Below are 24,702 nucleotides of genomic sequence, written 5' to 3' on the forward strand. Positions count from 1 at the left end.
ACCTCTTTGCTTTTAATTGTAGAGTAGTTCTATTGTACCCTTTTCAAAATTTTGACAACAATGACAATGAATGGATTGGTGGGGTGTGACGTCTGACGTACACGTAGGAAAAATACAATACTTCCAGATTTTCTGTATTTAAATTAGGTTTATGAAATTATGCTGAGATAATAGCTGTTTCGCTACAAATATAATCATGAAAGTATAGAGAAGTAGCACTAAAAGCCTCAAACTGCCTTAGCAATTTTTATCGATCTGTGAGTGGGTGTAATGTTTTTTTATTCACTTTACCCTTATCCTATTGCACTGAGCACTCCCAAGAATGATTTGTAACTCGAAAAAAGATTGAATTCCTTAATGTATTTTGTCCTTCAAAATGAAAGTATAGCGATAATTGATTTTGCAATCAAGCTGAAGTGATATTCAATGACATTCTTCTGTCAGTGAAAACATTCCAGTTTAAATGTTTTTGTAGTGTATTTTTCACCTGTATCAAACCCATTTATTGGGAAAACAATACTTTCTTGATCAATCCTAAAAGCCGAACGAATATATTATTGTATCTTTTACTCTAGTGCACTTTTTGCTAAGAAATTGATTGAAATATTGTTGTAACTAGGATTGAAAGTGAAAGTTGTTTATTGCTTTTCAGTTCTGTTTCATGGTGTGTGATTTAAGTGTTATCAGTGATGTCGTGGTTAAGAAAAAGGGGTCAAAACAGCACCCCAAACCCCGGATATATGGGACAACCTTCAGAGCCTGTGCCTATGTTCAACCCAAATCAGACAGTAAGCTTATATATTTAGTTTTCACGTTGTTGAATGTGTTTGATATTCATACTTGATTTCATGTAATATCATCTGAAATATAAACAAATTCAGTAACCACTTCATGTTGGTGCTCTAAAATTTAACAGCACTATACTCAAGCTCCTCATCTGACCTAATTAACAACGCTGTTCTTTCTAGTTTTCCACAGAGAATGTTTCACCTTTTTATGCCTACACCGAAAATAGGGAAATTATCAGGAATAGCAGCCCCAATTTGATCCAGTTGCAAGAAATGCCATACATTCCTCCCCAAACGTTTGCATCCCAAGCAACAACCCCTCTGATACCTCAGGAAGACATAACCAATCCATTTAAAAGAGCGCAGTTGCAGACTACTAACAACTCCATGACATCCAGTCAGTTCATGCAAGGTGTTAATCCTCAGAACGAGTATCCTCCCCGACAGCATGCTTATTCCCAGCATTTCAGTCAGTCGGTCAATTTAGAAACACCGCCCGAAAACTCTGAACAGCCAGATTTTATCACAAATTCAGCTGTTGCTAAAGCTTATAACGCGGTAAGTGAATTCCACATGAAATTGTTCAGTTTGGATATTGGTTAAAAGTTCTAGAATGATTGAATGTGAATTTTGAGCACATGCAGTTTTTCATAAGAAATCAATTGATATGTCTCAACTCCTGAAACTCGTAGTTTAGGAGTTTAGTAATTCATTTTTAAATATTGAATAGTCCCCATAGAATTTCTACATGTTAAGATTTTTCTAGGTTAAGTTAGCCAGAACCATAAAATAATCGAAAATTTTGGGTTGTTTCTATGGTTTATAACATAGATTAAGATTCCTCTTTGTTTATAATTTAGATAAATGCAAAGAGTAAAAATTTAATTTGTAATGAAGAGAAAATCAGGCCATTTAAAGATGAAACTATACTTGTGCATATCTTGAATGTTATTGCCGATTTTTTCTTGGAAAAAAATCTAATGTAGAAGTTTGCTAAGATCGAGATTTGTACCAATAGATTTTTCTCTCTAAATATCTCTATCTCTAAATAACCACGAAAAAATTGGCTCTAAATACTGGGATTAGCGCTGAAATCTACTTCCATCATAAAATGATTCGATTTTTTTTTCCATGATTTGAAATTCTAATTTTGAAAATTTAGTCTTAGCGTCGACGCAAAACTTGTCTATTTTGGACTTGTAGATACAACACCGCATTTCGGATCAGCTACTTCGAGAGGACTAAAAAAACCATCGGAGTTGTTAAAATATATTAAGAAAATTCAATTTTTCAATATTAATATCTCCTAAATTGCTACCTTGACGGAGTATGGACTAGTACCATGAAAAACTGTATAACGTATAAAAAAGTTATTAACAAAATCGAGCGCTGTCTGTAGAGTCCAAGCAGTCAGGTGGTCTTCCTAGAGAAATATGTGTACATAACCCAACTGAACATTATTAATCACCTCGGCATGTTAGTTAACATGTTCGACATAGAATTTTCATTTCTATTTCTTTTTCACTAATTTAAAAATTGGAAATTTAGAAAGTTCCATTGTTGATACCTACAGAAATAATGAGTAATTATGACGGTAACAGTGTTAACGACTTCCAGTTCAATAATCTCGAGTATTACTAAGTCTCGGCAAACCACTGAAAATATTCCACAAATCTGAAGTTCTAATTCAAAAACCAGAAAGATGGTTAAAACCTTGTCTCTTTTCGTTCCTCAGCCGAATCTACCACAGAGGCCCAGCCCTTTTCAGAACTGGCAAGACAACAACGAGACGGTCATAAACGACCGAAACCAGTACTTGGAAACTGGACAGCTGTCCGATCCCAACCAACTGGGCTACCTTCAAGAAACCGAGGTCGTAGACCAGAGGCCTCAGCAGGAGGACGCCCTGCCCCCTCCCGGTCTCAGAAGGATGGTTTTGGGCCAGATGGAACATCAGGAGAACGGCGGCAACGTGGAGAACTTCAACGACGAACCGCCGCCCGGTCTGAGCAGGATGGTGCTGGGCCAAAACGAGCAGAACGAGGAAAACGCGGGGGTTTCAGAGAATTCGGACGTCGGCGTCGTTGACGACGACGTCATGTGAGTAGTTCAGATTTTGAGTTAGGTTAGGTTAGGTTACGTAAGTGCTGGTTCTCGATAGACGTATACTCCATTCACTTTCATTTTGGCACTCGCTTGGCCATGGAAATTTGACACATTTCACTCTGTATAGGGAACTATAACGATTTGTCAAAATCCAGCTAAGCGTTCGTTGCCGTGGGGCACACAAGCTTTTCCCTCCATTGATTCGCATGCTGTTTCAGTGAAGTATTGTGTTTTGTGCATGTTTTTAGAATGAATGTTGTTTCCAACGTTAGATTAAAGTGATTAGACTGAAATTTTCTCAGAAATGCCTCTTTACAGTGATAATAAAAAGCTTTGTGTGCCCCACGGTAACGAACGGTCAGCTGATTTTGACAAATCGTTAGAGTACCCTATAGTACGAAAATGTGGGGTTATGAAGCTTGTCAAAACATTTTTTGGTTTTAAATCAACGCTATGTTGTCCGTTTAACGTAAAAGTTTCTGTTTTACGTATTTTATCAATAGAGAGATATGGAAGCATCCTTAACGTCATGCGGTAATAACGTCAAGCGCTAATAACGTTACGACGCATGCGTATTTCCATTTTCAGAATAGCGGGCGGTATTAACGTTACCGCATGCCGTAATTTACGGGTGGATAACGTTGAACGTTATCGTAATTTACGTCGTTTTCTTGCCTTGCGCATTACTATTTTTCCGTTTGTTTTGACAGAAGTAGGTTATGTTATGAAAAAGGGGCCTCTTAATCGACATTGAATCGAATTTTTTATAAGAGCAGAAGAGACTGAATGAGTTCCTCAAGAATAATCTAATAACCAAAGGTAAAAGTGTATATCTTCAATTAATGGGTCACATGAAAGGAAGAGTCGAATGAAAATAGAAATTTTCATCCTAGTGTTTAATTCTGAGTACCTATTTCAATCCCATATTGTTGATTATGAACTATGTAACTTGTTATAATATAAAGGGTTCAATTCGAGATTTTTTTATTAAGACTCATAAAAGTAGAAACATCTAGATTGGACATTGGCTTATAGGTTAATGGCAGTAAAGCAGTACACAAATAATTCTACGTTATCTCTACATATCCTCCAGATGATATTCCAATTTTTTCTTAGTAACTATAGTGGCCACTTAAAGGTCCATGTCTATTTTAAAATCATGAAAGCATCACTGTGAACAGGTATTTTTCAATACAGTTTAATCCACCTCCACAAACAAAAATTCCTGTAGATAACGCACATTATTCATAAAAACAGCACAAAATCAACCCAAAATGCATAACCTATCGACAACAAACTTTGACATTTACCGATCATCTGTTGCTTACGCTAATAACGTAAATTCGTATCTTCCATACGACTAAAATCTGAGCTAGATAGCGCAAGACGTTATTCCATTACCGCATGACGTTATCAACGTACGTTCGCGTTATACGCTTCTTCCATATCTCTCTAATATGTCGAATCTCTTCGGAAAATATGTGACGAACATAATTGAAGTTTATACAAACTGATTGAAGGCCTACCAAACCCAGTTATTTGCGTGGAAAATACAAGATATCAGTATAATATCATAATATGCACTAGCTTGAGGAGAGTTAATGTCCGTTATCTTCTTTGGCTAAAGTTTGACTACGTTACATCAGTTGTAGATTTCAAAAATATTAACCCGAAGATGAAATGCATATGATGCAGTGGTTGGGAATGGGTATCTCTCGGAGGAATTAACAGATAATTACAAGAATGTTAAATTCTCCAACAAAAATCATCTTGCATCAATATAAGTAAAAGGAATTAAAGGAAGTTTCAAGGCAAGATGAACTTCACTTGTGAACAAAAATTTCACATGAATAAACAATTAACAGGACAACTGGCGCGTATTTGTGGCTGTTCATCTTGATGCATTGATATAATAATAATAATTAGGTATTTATTGGTACCTTAAGGCATTTACAATGTATAGGACAAGTCGAATGAAAAATAGATTAATCAATTTTCGGGAACTTATTCTACGATGACATTAATCGAAAATCCTGTAGTGAACTTTTCGCATTAATTCACTCAAACATAAAATACTCAAATGCCACCACTTTTTTGGGTCTCCCAATAGATGGAAATTCTTTGCCATCGTCTTCATTCATAATCTTTCTGATTGTGGAAATATTCAGCTGAAATATAAGTCTTTTAGATTCAGATGAAACTTACATAAATTCTCTTATATTGAATATGTTCGCTACTGTTCGACGTATTGTGGATTTCAGAACATCAGGGTATAACTATTTGAATGAGCGGACCTGAATTCTACATAGCACTTCCTGAAACCCTGTCTCTTTTTTCAATCACTTTCGGCATTATCGTAATAAAAATTGATATTAGTTGTGGCAACGGCGTTATGACATCAACGACATTTCACGAGTGCCAACCTTACTCCGTTTCTGGTCACAAAAACTCGAGAAAATTATTCCACGGCCAACCGACTGCTAAAATAAATGTGAATGGAGTTCAGGCCTATCTATCAGCTTAGGTTATAGTTGATCTATGGATAAATGATTTTAACAGTTAAATCAGAAGTCGATCTTCCCTTTCAGCAATTCACTCGAATCCAAGTTCGGGCCATGTTTAAGACCCTTCGGAGGTCTACGCAGGATGGTGCCCGGAAAGTCGAGCCCCCCCGAGAACGCCACCAGGCAAGTCCTCTACCATTCGATGATCCTGGGAGACTCCGAGCCGGAATTCGGCGGGGTGAGATCGGCCACGATAGGTGCGGACACTCCTCCCGCCACCTCAGCGCCCCCGGGTAATACGGCTCAGCCTCCCGTTGGGGCCGCCGACAGGTCGGAGACGATCGGGGCGGCCGACGAAGAGGGGGAGCCCAGAGGTAGTAGCAACTCGCCGACGAACGCCGACGGCAAAAAAACCATGAGGACCAGGGACAAGTCTTTCGAGAATCAGATCGACGACCACGCCGGGGGCGGTGGTCAGCATGCGGATTTGGAAATAGGGTCGATTGCGGCCATCATTCGGAACCTGACAGTCGGCAAGACGGAGGAGACTAACGACGTGGCCGTAAAACCCGAGCCCAGGAGGAAGGCGAGACGACAGGATTCTTCGGAGAGCGAGGCGGAGCAGAGGAGCAAGACGCCCCTTAGGGAGAGGAAAGATAGGAGGTATAAGGGAGAAAGGAGGGATGATAGGAGGGAAAGGGTGAGTTTTAGCACAGCCGTCTATAGAGAAAGCCTGGAACACAATCTGACAACGCTGCAGATTGGCCAACTTGGTGGGCCGACTTTAGTTTTGTACGTAGCGCTGTATGCTTGCGTTTCCGAATCCTATAAACGTTATTAAATGATTATTGAAATGTTTTTTTGACGGAAATCTTGAAAGAATATAGTATGATGCTCTACTTATTCAATAAATTGAATTCATAGCGGAGATAATAGTTTGCACAAGAATTGAATTCGGCAAATATTCCTGAAATAATTTTCAAATCAAATTATGGAGGGTAGAGAGTCTCTCTACCCTCCATAAATCAAATGAAAGGATTTTCATTTTATTTTAGGCAAATGATATTTGTTTTTCAATTTATTGTTCAGCAAGAACCACGGGAAGGTGTAGGGGTTTCTCTTGCCATAAAATTGTGTAAATGAAGTTATAAAACCGATCATGAAATACTTGAAGGAGCGAGTGAACGGGACATGTATATAGGAATGTGAACATATTGCAGAAATGAATCGACATATTCGGTTGAACAAGTTCAGTTACACATTTTTCACAATCAACTCAATAAACTATGTACTTTGAATGAACAAAATATACTCAAACATAACATAATTTTTAAATACAATACAACATACTCGAACATAACATATTCTATTCTTAAACATAACATGATATTCTCAAACATAACATATTCTATTCTTAAACATAACATGATATTCTCAAACATGAAATAATTATTAATTAGATCATCAAAATCTTTATCGGAATTTGAAAAAGCCTCGATTTCATTATTGTTCCTACTTAAAATTGTATTCCTTCTAGACTGTGGATCTTTTCTTTTTTTATGAACTGGTTTTGAAAGATAAGCTGGACAATTTGGACAAATTTTTGGAACCGCGTTTTCTGTTAATTTTGGAGATCTTAATGATATGAGTTTAAATGAACCATCCGGCTGTAAATGCTTATCATATCTGATTATATCGGACTCTTCAAAAATGTTTTTCACAAACACCACTATGAACGGTGGGAACGAAATTTTTTCGTGGGATATATTTGAGCCATAAAAGCTTCCTTTCTTCATTTTTGGGGAAACCGAAGCAACTCACATAACGGTCTTTCTGGGTTAAGAAATAGTTACTTTTACAAGAAGGTACACAACATTTCTTGACCATGATTGAAAATGGCTTCTTCACGGAAGTTCATAAGGCTATGTACTTACGGTTAAAAAAAGGAATCCAATACAAAATGCACTATAACACTACTTACACTCTTCACTTTAATGTATAACAGTACGAAAAAACTGAGAAGCCACAAGATTTCACAAGTTTCATACTACTTGTTTCAAAAACTTCACGCCGACGCGGTTATTCACCAACTAAACTTACGAATTGCAAGCGTCATGCGTATCAAGGACATGATAGAGTCGGCCCTACTGCGACGTTGCATTTTAATCGTGAACCAGGCTCTCCTTAAAGACGGCTGTGGTTTTAGTAAGAATTCCGCTCTGACGCGGGTCTGATTAACCCCCGTTTCAGGATCACGTCTCGCCGGATACGTCGAGGGACAAACGTTACGACAGGCGCAAACATCGCAATAGGCATTACGACGTATTCGAAGAGTATCCTAGTGTAGGGAAGGAGCTAGTGAGGATACGAGATGAATTAGAACGAAAGTAAACATCTTTTTTGGATTAGACTAGACTTAGATAAATTTAAAAAAAATAGGAAGGAAAAGAAAAGAAAAAAAAAACAGAAAATATACACTGCGCAAAAAATTAACGCACATTATGGAAATCTCCAATTTATTCTACAACTGAAGGTGTTCTCAATGATAATTATTTTTATCAGAATTATGCATGCATATGTTATCCACTTTCAACGGTTTTCTTCAATACAGATGTTTTTTCCCAGCAGGAATAAAAAATAGTTATTTTCCTATCAAGTGCGGAAAGTGATACTTGCCCGCACGAAACTGCCGTTGCCCGAACGATGCGAAGCAGAGTTCGGGTAAGCAGTTGAGTGCGGGCAAGACACTTTCCGCAAGAGTTAGGAACAATATTTTTTCTACAAGCGCTTGAAATATATAAATATATATCAATTGCACGATACAGATCATATCTCATTTGATTAATTCATATAAAATGACAGACGTAATTCTGCATGTCGTTACCATGGGTTACTCATCGTTGACGTTCGGTACATAGAGACATGATAGAATTTAGTTTGTTCTATAAGATTTGCGTGCGGGAAAAACCCCTGCTAATCCATTCCCGCACGCAAATGCGTGCGGGAAAGAAATAGCAGGCGTTTTTCCCGCACGTTTTGGAAAAGTGACTCTTTGCAACTTGAAATGCGTGCGGGAAAAAGGTTGAACGCGCACGCTTGTAGAAAAAGATATTATCAGATTTTGAATGTATTGGCTCCATTCTAAAATCAGTTGTTCTCGATCAATTCTAGTGATCAACAGTTTTTCTTTCGTTTGATTTTCTACACTCGATCGCTATGCCACGCGAAACACGCAATTTGACCCAAGAGGAATGTGCCCAAGCGGTAGTTTTGCGAGAAGAAGGGTGGACATACACAAGAATTGCAGAAAGGTTTGGAGTTTCCCATACAAGTATGTCCAGAATGTTGCAGCGATTCAGGGAGACAGGTATGAATGTCCGAAGACCGGGATAGGGTAGACCACGGGTAATAACTTCCATTCAAGAACGTTACTTGAGAGTTTCTTCGTTGAGACAAAGGTTTGCAACCGCTCGCCTCCTCAAATTCAGCTTGAGCAAACTCATGAGGTGCAAATTAGCACTCAGACAATAAGAAATCGCCTCAGAGAATATGATTTAAGGCCTCGTGTCGCGCCAAGAGGCCCAGCTCTTTCCTCAGCCCATCGAAGGGCGCGTTTGGATTTTGCGAAAGAGCATATCCATTGGGAAGAGGCCGATTGGTAAAGAGTTCTCTTCACAGATGAGTCTAGATTCTGCCTCTACCATTGTGATCGACGTTTTATACAGATGTCCACATGCAAGATATGCTCAGTGCAATTTCCTGAATACTACTGGTTTCGGGGGAGGATCGATTATGGTATGGGGTGGAATATCTTTGACTGCTCGCACAGACCTAGTGGTCGTTGATAATGGAGCTATGAATGCTGATAAGTATATAAGGAACATTCTTGAAGAGCATGTGGTGCCATTTGCCCCATACATTGGTGAAAATTTCATTTTTATGGACGATAATGCCAGACCCCATCGTGCGCGCATCGTTCAGGAGTACCTTGAAGAGGTTGAAGTCTCTCGAATGGAAGGCCAGCAAGAAGTCCTGATCACAATCCGATTGAGCAGGTTTGGGACAACCTCAATAGAAGGCTGAGAAGTTCAGAAAATCATCCAGCTACTCTTAATGACTTGGGAATCCAACTCGGAGAAATCTGGGAAGGATTAGATCAGAACATTTTAAGATCACTCATTTTGAGTATGAACCGTCGTTGCCGAGCTGTAATTAACGCAAGGGGTGGAAGTACCAATCATTAAATCACTTATCAGCATTTCAGTATTTTGAAAATTGTTCATTTCTCTACTTTCACTTAAGATTCGGTGAAATCCTGAATTTCTCTTCCATTTAATGTGTCTTGTTTCGTTCAAAACCTTCCCGAGAGAACATAAAAAATAAGTTATAAAGTCAATGTAGAGTTAACTCTCATTAAAATTGAGATTTTCAGAATGTGCGTTAATTTTTTTGCGCAATGTATAACCTAAAAATAATAATAATAACTGTTCTTTAATGGCCATCGACCGAAGTCCTTCAGCCTAGTGAATTATACGAATACAAAAAAAAAATCATTCTATTTCACTTATTTCACTGCAGCTCAGATAGTCTGTATAACCTATGTTTCGAACTAATAATAATAATAATAATGTTTATTTGCTCCCAAGAAAATTGTCACAATAACAAAATTACTACAGCATTCTATATCAAAAACAAACATTTTGTTTCCCACAAAAGTTCAAGGTATAGAAAACCAAAAGCCAAAAGCGAATACCCTTGGGACGTAGACGATAGGATCAAATACCCTGATTACAAAGAGGAAAGTTCCAGTAGACCTTCCAGCAGGTCCGATTCCATGCAAGATTCGATGTACAGGGGCAGTCGAAGGTCCGACAAAGACCCGAAAGACCGGCGGAGGGACAGACCCAGGGAGCGAGAAAGGGAAAAGGATAGAAGGCCTAGGGATCCCTATAACCCCTACAACATGCCTGTGAGTTTTGTCGTTTTTCGTGGTTGTTGGTGTTTTCGATCGGTTCGATGGTTTTCTTTTTTTTTTTTTTGGACAGGCTTACGGTGGTTACGATCCTTACAACCCGTACTACCAACAGTACCAGTACCAGTACTACGAGAATTTGCGCAGGACTAACCCGCAAGCGTACGCAGAAATCTACAGGAAATATTACGAACAGCACGCTGGCAGGCATCAAACAGGTTATAGGCCCGACGATCGGTCTTCAGTGCACTCTGGTAGGAGTTCGGTTAACGGTGATATTACTAAAGACAGGTAGGTGACGTATCTTTAATCAGTTGACTTCGTCTCATGAAAAATGCGGTTTTTCAGTAGGAATTTCTCGTTTTTCAAAAAAGTTGACGCTTAAATGCGAAAATATTCAAAAGGTTATCTGATTGAACGAAATTACTGGTAAATTATCGATACTTCGGAGCTCACAAGAAGGTCTGTAAGTGAAAAGGTGAAAAATCAAATGAACTTTTGAAATTTATCGATATTTACCACTTTTTTTCACCTTTGTCACTTTCGTTTCAATTCAATCATATCAATTTGATATTCATAATTCCGAACTTTTCATCTCAACAGGTACATTGTGCTGATCATTTAACATCTTGTCCTAACCTCAAACGTCATTTTATTTGATAACTTCTGCCGAGTCTAAACTGCAGCAATTATCACACTTAAAATGTTTTTATCGACAAATGACTATTGAACACGAAGAATTTTCGAAGCATTTCATCTGTTGAAATTATTATCCCTAGGTTTACCAGGCAGAGCTATTATAGTCACGCAAGCGTGCCATACATGGCAGATTACTACGCCAGAGAATCGCAAACGAATAGTATATCGGGTCACTACGACCTGGACGAGTCTAGGTGAGACCCCCCAACAAAAAAAATGCCATCTGAAAATTATAAAATGCAACCCCACTATCTGTAATTTCTTGTATTCAGTAGGAATTTTAACAGAGGTTGGTCCGACTAAAGATCTTGATAACCGTCTAGGTTTCTTCGAATCGAAGTATTCAAGATTTTCGGTTGCTAACTCAACTTTAATGTATATATTTGGTTGTTTAATATGGGTTTCGAACTTTGGTGGCAGTTTTATGGAAATTCATGATACTCAATACAGCAACAAGGATTTTTTCTATATACAGGGTGGTTTCAGAGTTGAGTCTTCAGGTATAACTCATTAAAATAAATAATTGTGCCTTTATTTTGATGAGCTTCGCCTTTTGTTCACGAAAAATCTCATTTAAAATCACCCTCTTTGTATTTATTCACTCACACTATTCTTGAATTCTAATCTGTGTTAAGTCCATTGAATATTGAGTATTATTTGTAGAAAATAACAGGGGCCATAGGGAAGTTTTAGATCGATTGAAAGTTGTCACGAACTTGAAGGAGATCGTAGTTTAGTTGGTAAATGATTCTATTCTCAATGTTAATTTGGATTATCTTCATGCTTGCAAAGAGACATTTTCATGTATGCTAGATCGTGCATGTTCTGTATCATTATTTCAAGTTGGACTCTGTAACTGTTGCTTGATATAACCTTTTCAGTAGTTGAACTAACATTAATCCCATTATATACATCAACACCATCGATATAAACCATAAAATGAAGATAAATTCAGTTGACTTTCTAGAACTTTTGAAGTTATACCGAACACTCCAGTTGATTAGCTGAAGGGTTCATGTTGGAGGCTTTTTTTTCGTGCTTGATGGAAAAAATCACGATTAATTAAATTTCCCGGTGTAAACTCAACATTAACACTTCTCAACTCACCTAACCTAACATCAGTAACACAGATCGATCTCGGAAGGATTTCAAGCGATCTAACCTGTTCCGCAGTTACTCCAGGCACAAGGATCAAACGGATTCCTTCGCGCTGGATAGATCGTCGGCGAAAACCGGCAGAACGACGCCCGCGAAGTTCATTGCCGCCCACACAAAGGCGTCCATAGCCTCCGGCGTGGTGGTTAAAGTGCTGCCGAACTACCCGCAAGACGGCCAGCCGGCCCTGGTGGAGTTGGCCAGCCTGGAGGCCTATCTGCAGAACGACGACGAGTACAAGGAGCTGTCCAATTACCCCGGACCGCTGGCGAAGGGCGTCACGCACAAGAAGACGGTGATCGAGTTTTGCGAGAACAAGATCAAGAGCGTCAAATTGGACGTTTGCGATCCGGATTCGTACGTCCTGATGTGGGAATTGCTGATTTTGCTGCTGAGGCAGAATGGGGTAAGTTTCTTTTACGATCATTGTCGAGACGATGAAACATCTCCGCGAATTCCAGAAAGTGGTCGGTACGGACATAGCCGAATTGCTCCTGAAGAACAAGACGGAAAGCCTACCCGCACGACCTTCGTCCGTTCTCTCCAACATAAGCAGTACCGCGGGAGACGCGCAGGCTACATCGGAGGCCAGCCTACCCCAGGTCTCCGACGGTGGCAATTTCAGTTCAATGTCTTCGCTGAAGGAGGAAGAGATCACCAACAAATTCAGGGAATACCTGCTGTACGGTTCGGAGCAAGAGGCCCTAGGTAAGTCGAGGTGACTAACCCTTATTTGTGTTAACTGAAGTCGGTCTTTTCCTCAAGAATGGGCCATGAAGCACGGTCTATGGGGACACGCACTCTTCCTGGCTAGTAAATTGGGCAAGAGGACCCATTCGAACGTGATGGTCAGGTTCGCCAATGGGTTGACGATGAACGATCCTCTTCAAACCCTTTACCAGCTGTTGTCCGGAAGGATACCTTCAGCCGTCAGCGTGAGTTTTAGGTTAAGGCTTAGTAGGAGTAAGACCCGTTTGCACCAAACGCACTTAGTGTTAAGTGACCCTTAAAATGAACCCTTAACTTAAATTACGTTGCACCAAGTGTTAAGTGACATTTAAATGGCTAAAACTAGCCTTAAATTTAAGCGCTCCTGTAATGACTACTTGGGTATTTAAGGGCGGGATTCTAACCTAAAATAATTTTTTGAACTGGCTGCAGAACTTCCCATATTTGATGGATTTTGAAAATTGAATGAATTCATTTCTGAATACCAAGCCTTTTCTTTTGCCTTTATTGTAATGACATCAGTCTTTTTTAATTTTCAATTTGGTGTCACAAATCATACTATAGTTAGCAACAAACTCTTTTCTTCTGTTGAGAAGTTGAGTGTCCTTCGTAAATTACCACCACTTGCTTGGCAATCATTCACCGTATTCGTACTAACAAGGGCAATAAAGACATTTTCTTCACGTTCCTCTTCAACATTAGTGAAACAAATTCACACAAGACCTTACAAAGAAAGTGTTGTACTTATATAAACTCAGAAACCTTTTATTTGACAATCATTATCATTATGAATGTTAATTCAACAACAAAAGTTGTTACTCTTTGATAATATTATAATAATATCCTTGACACCGACTGACAGGACAATAAAGTTAGGTTAATGAAATGACAACGATCATCGGCAACCGGCCAACCAATGAAATGGCTTTATCGGACTAGGATGAAGTTGCACCAAAATAAAAAACTGAAATATCACTAGATATAAAAACTTAAGGGCCCCTTACTTAAGATTCTATTAAGCCACAGTCGTGCAACTGGGAATAAAATTAAGCGTCCCTTAACTTTAAACGAGGCTTAGTTAAGTACTCCTTTTAAGGGGGATTGGTGCAAACGGACCTAAGGTAAGCACTACAATTCACGATGGCAACCTCGCGCTCATTCTCGACTCGATGTGGGCGGATGCCGTTGGTGTATCGTCGACGAATCCAAACGGTTCCGATTTTTCCAGTGCGTGGCCGACGACAAATGGGGCGATTGGAGGCCCCATCTCGCCATGATGCTCTCGAACTCCTCCCTCCAGCCGGAGCTGAACCGCAAGGCGATCGCCGCCATGGGCGACACCCTGATGGCCAGGGGCAGCCTGTACGCCGCCCAGTTCTGCTACCTGATGGCCGAGGTCGGCTTCGGCCGTTACGGCACCGCCGGCGTGAAGATGGTGCTGCTCGGCGCGAACCACAACAAGCCTTTCGTCCATTTCGCCACAAACGAGGCGGTTCACATGACCGAGATCTACGAGTACGCGTGCAGCCTGAACGATCCGGAGTTCACGCTGCCAGAGTTGCAGGTGAGTGGCGGGTGGCGCCCTCTAGCTGCTGGAGAGTGTATTCGATGTTGATTTTTCAGGTTTACAAGTACCTACTGGCGACAAGGCTGGTCGATCGGGGACTGTTGCAGAAGTCGCTCGCCTACCTCGAAAGGGTCGCCCTGTACATAACGAACAATCCATCTAACGTGCAATCTAGTCTAGTGAACAACGTGTGCAATTTGGCGGACAGGTTGAAGTATTACGATCCCGTCAGCGTGGAAGAAGAAGAAGAGGACAACGCCGAACAGTTCTATGACAACAGGTTGGACAACACGTGGTTGAAGAGTCTGAAGATCTTGCTGGATAACATCAACGTAAGTCGAAGTGTAACGTGGGTAGATCTACTTTTAATATTGTTTTTTTTTATAGTCGGGTCGGACGTCTTACGGTGGCAACGATATGACTTTGACAGATACCATCAAATCCGGCCTATACGACAGCACTCTAGACCCCGCACGTCAATCCGCCTGGAGTCACACGCAGGTATATCCAGAGCAGTATCAAAGTGAACCCGCGCAGACGCCTTGGCAGTCCGATCAGCAGGCTCAGCTTGATCCATCTGTGGATAGTTACCAGCAAGTGGATCAGCAACAACTGGAGGGTAAGCAGTTGAATTTTCCCTTTTCTCGTTGACAGACTGTCGGAATTTCGGCGGCGCATGCGTGACCTTCCAGCGTGATTGGCGGTTTCTAGTGATGATCGGTTTGTTTTTGTTATACTTGAAGGTTTCACGTCTTATCCGGACCAACAAGCTTATTGGTCTAATCAGCAGCAGTGGGATGCGGGTGCTAATCTGCAGAGTACCGACAGTTTGGAGCAGGATCAGCAGAATTACTATGGGTCGATGAATACTCAGAGCGAGGTAAGCCGAATTTTTTGGTCAATTGCGATTTTTCAAATTTGAAGATTCATATTTTCGCGGAAAAATTCTTGAAAACGTAGATGGTTTCGGAGAGTTTTTGGAATACCCGAGTATGGATGGTTTTCTAATGAGAGTGCAAGAAGGTTAAATAAACCATGGTGGGTGAATAATAATAATTGCCTAAAGACCATGCGCTACACCAATACGCCTATTTTGAATCACGAAGAACCGAAAAAGTGGAAAATTTTGACATTTTCCTAAATAATTCATTTCTTTTCTGACAGATATCGATGATCATAGAAAATTACGGGGTTTTGACAATCGATGTCAGATTGTGTTAACGTCAATTTTGGCGGAAGTTAGGTTGACAGCGATCACAGAGCGGGTTATTTATATCCAACGAACACGTAAATTACCATTTTCTGGCCTCGGTACTTATTAAAATAATTTTATTGCATTTTTAGGCGAATTGGCTCATAAAGGTGAATATTCCTGACCAAATAGTTTTATTTATAAATTGTAACATTTATCACGGCTTCGCTGGTGGAAGCGAGTATTGCATATATTAAGTTCATTTAGCCTGTAACTTAGCTTCACGTAAATCTATGATTCCAAATGACAACAGAGTTTACGGCTGTCAAATCCATAGATAACTTAGTCAACTCCTAGTATGACTTCTTTCGCTCTCATTGGAATACTATTTATTTTGAATGGTAATTCTTGGTTGAAACTATTGAGTATTAACCCTCAATATAGAGCAATAACCCCCTTATATGCTCAAAGATAAAATTTAAAAACTTGTTTGCTTCTTTGGGCTTTCAAAAATTAACTTATTCAATTTTAGTGGAATGCTCATTCGTACATGATCTTCAGTAGACCTCTCTTTTTTCTCACACAATTATTGGTTTGTTACAAAGGTTGTAGCTTTTCATTCTTCTCCAATCAGTAGTCCGAGAACGATTTTCAGTTTCTTGTTCGACTAAAACTAAAAATACTTGCCTCAAACTGATAAATTGGTCTTAAAATTTTAATACCATGAAAGTAAATTTTCAGATCACCACCTGTATTTTCATATCGTATAATGAACCTGTGACATAAATAGTGTTCAGCGACTAATACATTTCCTGATCCTAATGATCACGATAAATCGTATATTAAGTTTATACCCCCAAAAAAGGTTCGTGAACTTCTTCATATACAACCCCCTCTGATATATTATCGATTGTTTCATCAATCATTCACAACAACGCGGAAGTGTTCAGAGTAAAAATTATCGGAAGAAGTTCATTTCGTTTTGATCAGTCGGTGAGATATACACTCGTCATGGTGCTTCGAAATAGAGAATTGGAAATTTTGTACGATTTCACCTCCTATTTGACTCAAGTGAGTTCATGTTTTTATCGTGACATAGTTTCTAATTATGTATTGAGATCTGGCAACACTGGTATTACAAGGTGAAATCTGCCATTGACATTTTTTATTGTATACTTACCGAGAACGTTTTGACGTGCAAACAGTATCAGTTTTGTTGACGAGTAGTTAAAACAATTAATCCTCAAGCTTCGTGAGCCATCCCTGATAATGCTTTATGCCATTTTGTTTATTCTCCCTTTTGTATCCAATTGTTCTAACTTGGTTTATTTTGTGCCCGATCTGGAGCAGTCAGGCACGGTGCAAAATAACGCAACAGAAGTAAGTACAAGTAAAACCTCCTCAAATTCTGCCTTCTCTCTGCATCTCGACACCTCGAATTCCTTGCGCAAGCGCTTCGTCGGCTCCCCGACGACGCCCAGCGCGTCCGCGCGCATGTCCCCGACGCATGCCGTCACCTACACCGATAAAAGAGGCGGCATCCTGCTGCACGAGCTCAAGAAGCGCAAGAGCGAGAGCGATTACGGCCAATCGGGACTGGTAGCCCGCGGCTGCGCGTACCCCCTGAAGATCAGAAGCGCGGAAGATTGCGCGCTCACCAACTACTCGAACCTGTACAAGAGGACGTCGTCCAAGGATTCAGACTCAGAGTCCGAAGCTTACGGCGGCAAGGGCGTCAGCTACAAGGACGAGGAGAAATCCCAGCTGATATGCTATAAGAACAACTCGAAGATCGTGACGATCAAGAACGACACCAAACTGACTAAATACAACACGTTCTCGATGAAGTGCGACAAGAAGGACAGCCGACTGACCAAGTACAAGTCGCTGGATCTGCCGGAGTCGAAGACGGTGGTCAGATACGTGGATCCGAAGAGCAGAGTGTCGCTGGACGCCAGCGAGTTCGACACGGACTTCAAGATGACCAAGTACCAGAAGCACAAACACAAGCACGACATCATCGCGGACACGGTGGACGCTTGGTCGAAGAAGAACGGGAAGAACGTGTTCGCCAACATCAAGAACTCGCTGTTCAAGAGCAATTCAGAGAAGGAGATCGTCTATAAACCGCTGATATTTGGCGGCACGTTCCCCATCGATATCCCCACCAAGGGCGAGGTTAAAGCTGATAAGGGTAGTTTCGACCGGAACAATAACAGCCCCCTGAGTCAGTCCCCGAAGGTGAGGGAGTACGGACCTGCGAAGACCTTCGATATCGATCAGCCGATTTGAGAGGGTGGCTAGTTTTAGAGGGTAGGGCGTAGCCTGAGGCGCTTCTGAGATTAGAAATGATGCTGCCGAACCTCGGCAAGACAATGACGTCAGGGACATAGTTGCAACGTCTGTTCGGAAAGTCGTCAATGGACAGCGTATAACTTGAAGTTTGCATGCATCGCGAACTGTTTAGAAAGGGCGACATGTTCTAAAAAGTACAACTCTGTGTTGCTTTTGAAATATGACAGCTCTTTTAATCGTTTTTAACGCTTCATTAAACACATTCTCATTACAAATAGAACAAAAAATACGCACAATGACAATAGGCGCATCTGTAATCTAGCAAAAAGATACGGCAACATCAGCTACAGGAATTCCTTAGTTTTGTTTGGGGGATTTTCGGTAATAACTGTTACAGAGTTGGCTAAGCTGATCTGCTCGCCGGCCGTGACGTCATTGCCCTGCTTAAACGAATAGACTATAGCGTCGATGTATTGAGAATAAAGTTTTGCTACTTGATTGGCTTCTTCTGACGGTTGTTTTTTGAAGACGTCTACCATCCAAACCAAACCCGGTTTCGTTTGACAATTTCGAGAGTCTTTTATATATTTTTTCGAAATCTGACGCTCTAGGATTGTGATTTTGATGAGACTTTGAAGGGTTGGAAATATCACTGATAAAACAATCAAAAAAGACGGATATATTTTTGTAATATTTACGCAAAACCGACCCATTTGTATGTTCCATCCTGTTGAAAGTTCTGGTTCACATGTTATGTGACTGTTAGGTTAGCTCTGTTTGCTAAATAATTTTTTATTTATTGTAGTTACCTTCCAGTTTTCATTCCAGCATTGTTATAATGTGCAATTGTCCTGAAATTAATTGTAGTACAAATTTCTGATATTTCTGTTTCATCGTTGGATATTATCCAATAACCAGAGTAGTTAGGTTAGGTTAAGTTGACTCAGATGCTGAACTTTTTATTTAATCAAGAATTGGTGTACCAATTTAGCTGTATCTCTGATGTGAACCGGAATTCTAGTATCCTTGGTCCTTGGAAATTTATTCTAAATTTTTGTGAGAATTAAATGTATGAGTGATCGATGGTGGCTTCCTAGATTAGATATAGTTTGTAGGATTTATACAGAAAATGGTTGTGAGCCGTTCTCCCGTTCTCGTGTATCATTCCGATAGAATGTCGTACTGGAGGTGACTTTTATGACTAAAAGGAGCAATTTACTGATGAAGTCGGAATGAAACATGAATTCATATAGATGTTCCGGAAAATAAATAATAGAGAAAATTGTTCTGTAACATAAGAACTGTTGTTATTGTTGTTGATGCACCTGTTTGAAATCTACAGAAAGAAAGACTGTTAAGTCTTGTTCCTAAATAATCAGGCAATACATTCTTGTAACCATCATAACAGTTTTCCTTTCGATTAGATTTTGTAACTCGATGTGATAGACTAAATGATTGTTGTTCATGTTTATGTAGGTTACATCATAATATTACCTAAGTACCTCAGAAAGAAATCAGTTTGTTGATTATCGACTTCCTTTCATCACTTCCTGTAGTAACATTTATATCAGCTGATATAGTGAAGGAATTTAACTTTTATTCTCCCTATTTTAACATTGATAACTGCGAATGAGTTCAGAAAAGACTAAAAAGATGTTAATTTCTTCGATGAGAACATCAAGGAACTGATTGACTACTCGAGACGATGTTGAAGTTTAGATTTTGGAGTGCATAGATCTTATTGAATGTACAATCTTATATTTTTTTTATACAAGCTTTTTATGTATGTCAATTATTTTCAATAAATGATGAAATGAGCGTATCGAAACTTTGATTTGTTTGTTGTAATTAGAAGTAACAACCGAAATGAGATACGAAAATATTTACACTACATCTACAAGAACAGAATTTTCAGGTTCCAGAAAAAAATTGTAATGGGCTTTGAAATGAAGATTTTAAATCTCTTTTAGTGGGATGAAAGCCTTTCTAATACTAGTTTTTCAATGAAGAGGCTGCCGGGGGTCTCCCAATTTGCAAAAAAGTTCTATCCATCTCACTGTCGAATCTTTTTAATAATGCAAACATTGTAAGAAATGTGGAGATCCCTGCTGCCTCCTCATGGCGTAGTAGGCTTTGGAAACTGGTTAATTAACACGTTTTCTGTCACACTCACCCTTCACTCTCTCTTTTCCTCTCTATGTACCTATGCTTCGCATAAACGACAGTGCACGATCACATAGTATAGTAAATTGTCGCTCTGTACTGTTTCGCAGGAGGAGGCAAAACCTCAAATATCGATCCCGGGGCAGAACAAGGGAAGATCGATCTTCGACGACGACCAACCGCTTCCACACGAGAGGGCGCTGAAAGACAAGCAGCAACCGGTCAAGTCGGAACCCGCCAAGCCGAAGGAGACCAGTTCGGGCTGGTTCGGCGGGATTTTCAGCAAGTTGGCGCTGAAACCCAAGAACCAGATGAAGCTGCCGGACGATAAGAATCCGAGCGTGAGTATACTGTGTGATATTGTGGGGTGACATTTTTAAAAAATTGCAAATTTCACTTGGGAATTCGTCAAGACCGAACGGTTACGCCGAGATGGATGAATTTCTCAGATTTATTACTAGAAGAATTGCTCTATCAGAATATATATCACATTTAGATCTACGATAATTATCCTGGAAAAAAAAAAAGCTGACCTTCGAAAAATTCCCGAAAAGTTGGGTTCAGTTAAATTGCGAGATTTGCCACTAGTAGAGTCGCTTGTTCTGTAGATTCCAACAGATTCCCTAAATCCAAAATTTCTCTGTCAGATCGTGTGGGACGAGGACAAGAAGAGATGGGTGAACGTCGACGAAGACAACAACCCGACAACGAACGAGGTCAAGCCTCCGCCCAAAATGTCGGATCTCATGCCCACCGTACCTAAACCCCAAACACCCCAACCCGGCAATATCAACAACAACAATAACATGATGCCTCAAGGTTACGCCAATCCGATGTCTTACAACCAGAACAACAACATGAACGTTTCGTCGCAACAGCTTCCGTCGATCAACAATTCTCAGCAGACGCAGCCCGGCATTCCTACCCAAGATGGCGCCACCCAACCATCGAACATATTCAAGCTACAGAAGAGTAGAAGTAAGTCCATTGGTTTTTTCCCTGCGTGAGTCGAATGAAAAATGTTGTTTTTCAGATTTGAAGAAGTCGTACATCGACGTTTTTAACCCTGGCGGTACGGGGGCCAAACCAGCGTTGCCATCGTTTCCAGTGTTTCAAGTACCCGTTGCTAACAGCAACCCCCAGTTGAATTTGCTCGTTCCCCATCCATTGACCGATCCCAACGCAGCCACGAATTTTTTAACCCAGGGGAATCCCGTAATACGACCGCAGTACGATGAATCGGCGCAGGTAGGATGCCAAAAGATATAAGTGTTCATTTTAACCCTACTCTATGTAAATTTTCCGAAATTTATCACCTAAGTTGTCGAATGATGGTCTTTATTTGTATGTTGAAGGGTTCTGTTATGTTTTGAGTACGAAAACCACCCAAAAAAAGTTTCAAACGATCAACTATAGAATTAAACAATCCTATTGCCTCGTTTTCAGACTGTAACTTCGATTGATAGTACAACTCTTGAATTATTTCGAACTTATTCCAAAAAAAAGCATTCCTACGGGAATCTTTGAAATTTAAAGCAATTCTTAATATTTTTATTCGTTAGTATTATCAATTTAATCTTGAAATATTAATATGCGTTTATTTGTTCAATCAGAGAAAGTCAAAGAAGTCCTAAAAAAGTAAGAATGATATAATAATATCGTTTGTTTGCATGTTATTCTTTTTCTTTTTTCACGAATTTTTTGCTAATATTTCCATCACTAAATGGTATTCGAATTATTTTCATAATTGTTAGTAAAAAAAAACGAAGGTCTCTAACGATATTTCATATTGATCTGATGAGTACACTCCCTAACAACTTCCTTTTGCTTCAGTAAAAGTTTGTTTTGCTCTAATCATCTTTAACATCTAAGTTGTTGCAATAACATCAATTCTACTCTGTTGCATGTTTCACTATTTTCATAAATTTATTTTCTTAATTATAACGTTTGTTTTTTTATTGAAATCAGATATTGATCTATTTTGTTCTATTTCAAAAAAGTGTTATCCCTCCTTTGTTTAGAGAAGTCTAAAGTATTTACATCATTATAATATTGAGTTTCTGAATGAAATGTATCTTATTTTATGATTTCTCTTATTTCTTATTCTTTTGAATTTTCTTATGTCAAAATGTTCCTCTAGAAGACGAAGCAGGATTTATAGTGCACTTTAACGATTACTGAATCGATGTTTGATTGTTTCTCCCCCATAATAGAACAAAATAGACGACGATACCACGAGTTTCTTGGTGTGGCTTATCTGTTGTGGTTACGGTTAGTTATCTAGATGGAGTTCGGCTAGTTCGCTATCGAGGGAGGTTCAGTACTATATGCGGCAAAAGCCGCAACCGCATCGACCGATGCGGTAGCTTAGACGCACGCCCCTGCTTCTTCTTTTTCACCTACCACACACGGTATGGCTTGTTGCACGTTCCCATACATCGCATTCGGTTATGGTATGTAGTTACTTTATTTTTTTTTCTGTCTGTCTGTATCTTTGTGCTTTTATAGCGGAAAATTTGGGACTGCTCATATTTGTTGGTTGGTGACCCTGCGAGGTTCATAAACATTAGGATATGAGCAGTTTCAAGCTTTTTGGCTTTCAGGATTTTTCAAGGAGAATGGTTCAGCTAGATCTTGGATATAATTCAGTTGAAATAAAATTTTAAGCAGTTTACTTCAATTAACTTTGTTAATAGTGTGTGGATATATTTAAAGGTGTGATTTTTCTTTTTGTTTCTAGGGGCGTCGTTGAGTTTCAAGGTGATGGAGGATTAGCACAAGATTCGAACCTGTTAAGCACTCTGTACAGAACTGATTTGGGTATCTAGGTAAACTTTCAATTTTAAAATGTAATGGCTAAATAATTGTTCTGTTGAGATTGTTATATTTATTTTTTAAAGTTCTATGGATCCTGTGATCATGTACCTACAATTTGAGTAATGGTAGTTTATAAATATTTCATTATACATATTGAAGACAATATTGAATCCATGCTATCGTAAGGGAATAAAAGAATTACAACTCTGATGCAGTTTTATTTCTTCCTGGTGTAGTGAAGTGATGGAAGAAGCCTTTTATTGAATTTCAGGTATGTATTCTGCGGTTTAAAATGAATTTTTCCATACATGAACTGTTTTCACTGGGGTTTTTAGTGTTGATGGACCATATTTGATCTTGAAACAGAACTTTTAGTCGAAAAGGGTGTATCCCTTATACAAATTTATTGGGTAACCTTCAAAATGAGACTGTTGCATAATCACATACAATTATGTGATTGTTTTAAACACTTTCAAGGAGAGAAATTTGTGTACGTTTCAATTGATTGTGAATTTATATAGGTTATCATTAAAAAAAAGCTAGAAGATTTACAAGCCCCAGGAGAACGATGGTTTATGAGTTAAAAATTACAATTATCTTCTCCGTGTCTTGAACAAACGTCTGAGTACTAACTTTAGTAACAAAACCTGACACCAGGTGACGTACCGGGGATCAATCTAAATAAAAGATATCTGCTTATGATGTGATAATAAAGAAATGTATTTTTTGTCGCGAAGATTACATTTACCCTAACTATATATTGAAATACCAGCAATATTTCATTCAAACCCTGCTCTAAAACATTTTCTGCTCCGCCGTTCATAAAGTAACGAATCCTTTTATGATTTAAGATGTTTTTGTTACGATTGAGTCAGACTAATTTTATAATTATTCCCAAAATCCTTTCTACTCCGAAATCAACTCTGTGAAAACTAATAAAAAGCGTTATAAATCCGACAGCAGAACCTGTTCACGGCAAAACCTACGCCACGGCGTGTAACTGGAATATATTACCGGTAGAGATCCATCTTAATATTGGTGTGTATGAATACCTGCCCACATTTTCTTTCCTCATCGTATCAAAGAATGATTTGTCAGAAAAATTGCCCATGATTCAGGTTTCTGCCAGATATAAACGCCTACAGGCTTTGATATAATTCATTTTCTATTATCACTTCGAATCGGCGGACAGGTTTGATGTTTCAGGAATCGCTTGTTTGATGGTTGGTTGGCATTAAACGTGATGAACGTCGAGATTTAACACTTCTCGGCGGGCCTTTCATACCGAGGAAATTGTTGCTCCATACCTTTTGGAAATGAATTGCATAACGAGATTAATACAGAAGGTCTTCATTTTCAATTGAAGATGATGGTCTCATTTTCATAGTTCGGACAAAAAAACACCTCTGGAATCTTTTGTGTAGATTTGCGGATTTTAAGGAATTGCAACGTAAGCACTAAGATCATAAAAGATGTATTGAGGCTCCCCTTTAGGATGTGTTCTAACCACTACGTCATCTACAGCTCGTCCTCTAGTTTCAGAGTCTTAAGGAACTTCTCAATGCTCACTTCTTTGATCATAACATCACTAGGTGTAGGTTTGCTGATGAGCTGTACTTGTTTGGAGAGGACCCGATACTCTGACTTTCAATTTTCTCTTTACCTAACCTTCCTTAGATGTGAGGATGGCCTTATGGGTTACCCTATATCATCAT

At 39.4% G+C, this 24,702-nt stretch overlaps 2 protein-coding genes across 8 annotated transcripts in view; one reads left to right on the plus strand and one right to left on the minus strand.

Moving 5' to 3' along the window:
• LOC123318517 overlaps nt 1-24,702 on the minus strand; it is a 76,601-nt gene that overhangs the window by 28,938 nt on the left and 22,961 nt on the right. The gene's annotated exons all lie outside the window — the stretch shown is intronic.
• Nucleotides 76-23,194, plus strand: LOC123318512 (protein transport protein Sec16B). Of its 7 annotated transcripts, none has more exons than XM_044905146.1 (22): nt 76-257; nt 653-788; nt 969-1,346; nt 2,524-2,888; nt 5,483-6,098; nt 7,649-7,785; nt 10,115-10,367; nt 10,444-10,661; nt 11,150-11,263; nt 12,243-12,630; nt 12,686-12,932; nt 12,990-13,159; nt 14,182-14,517; nt 14,577-14,852; nt 14,908-15,139; nt 15,264-15,400; nt 17,063-17,092; nt 20,281-20,511; nt 20,818-21,148; nt 21,204-21,418; nt 21,784-21,808; nt 22,911-23,194. In XM_044905146.1, the coding sequence occupies exons 2-21, from the start codon at nt 690-692 to the stop codon at nt 21,802-21,804; spliced, it is 4,794 nt and encodes a 1,597-aa protein (XP_044761081.1). In that variant the 5' UTR covers nt 76-257; nt 653-689; the 3' UTR covers nt 21,805-21,808; nt 22,911-23,194. The 7 variants fall into 7 exon arrangements, 3 of the variants coding, with proteins under 3 accessions (XP_044761081.1, XP_044761082.1, XP_044761083.1); XM_044905147.1 differs by lacking the exon at nt 22,911-23,194 and adding an exon at nt 22,447-22,593; XR_006538313.1 differs by lacking the exon at nt 21,784-21,808 and adding an exon at nt 22,447-22,623.

Source organism: Coccinella septempunctata, chromosome 8 (assembly GCF_907165205.1).
Source record: "Coccinella septempunctata chromosome 8, icCocSept1.1, whole genome shotgun sequence".
In the NCBI taxonomy this organism is placed as follows: domain Eukaryota; kingdom Metazoa; phylum Arthropoda; class Insecta; order Coleoptera; family Coccinellidae; genus Coccinella; species Coccinella septempunctata.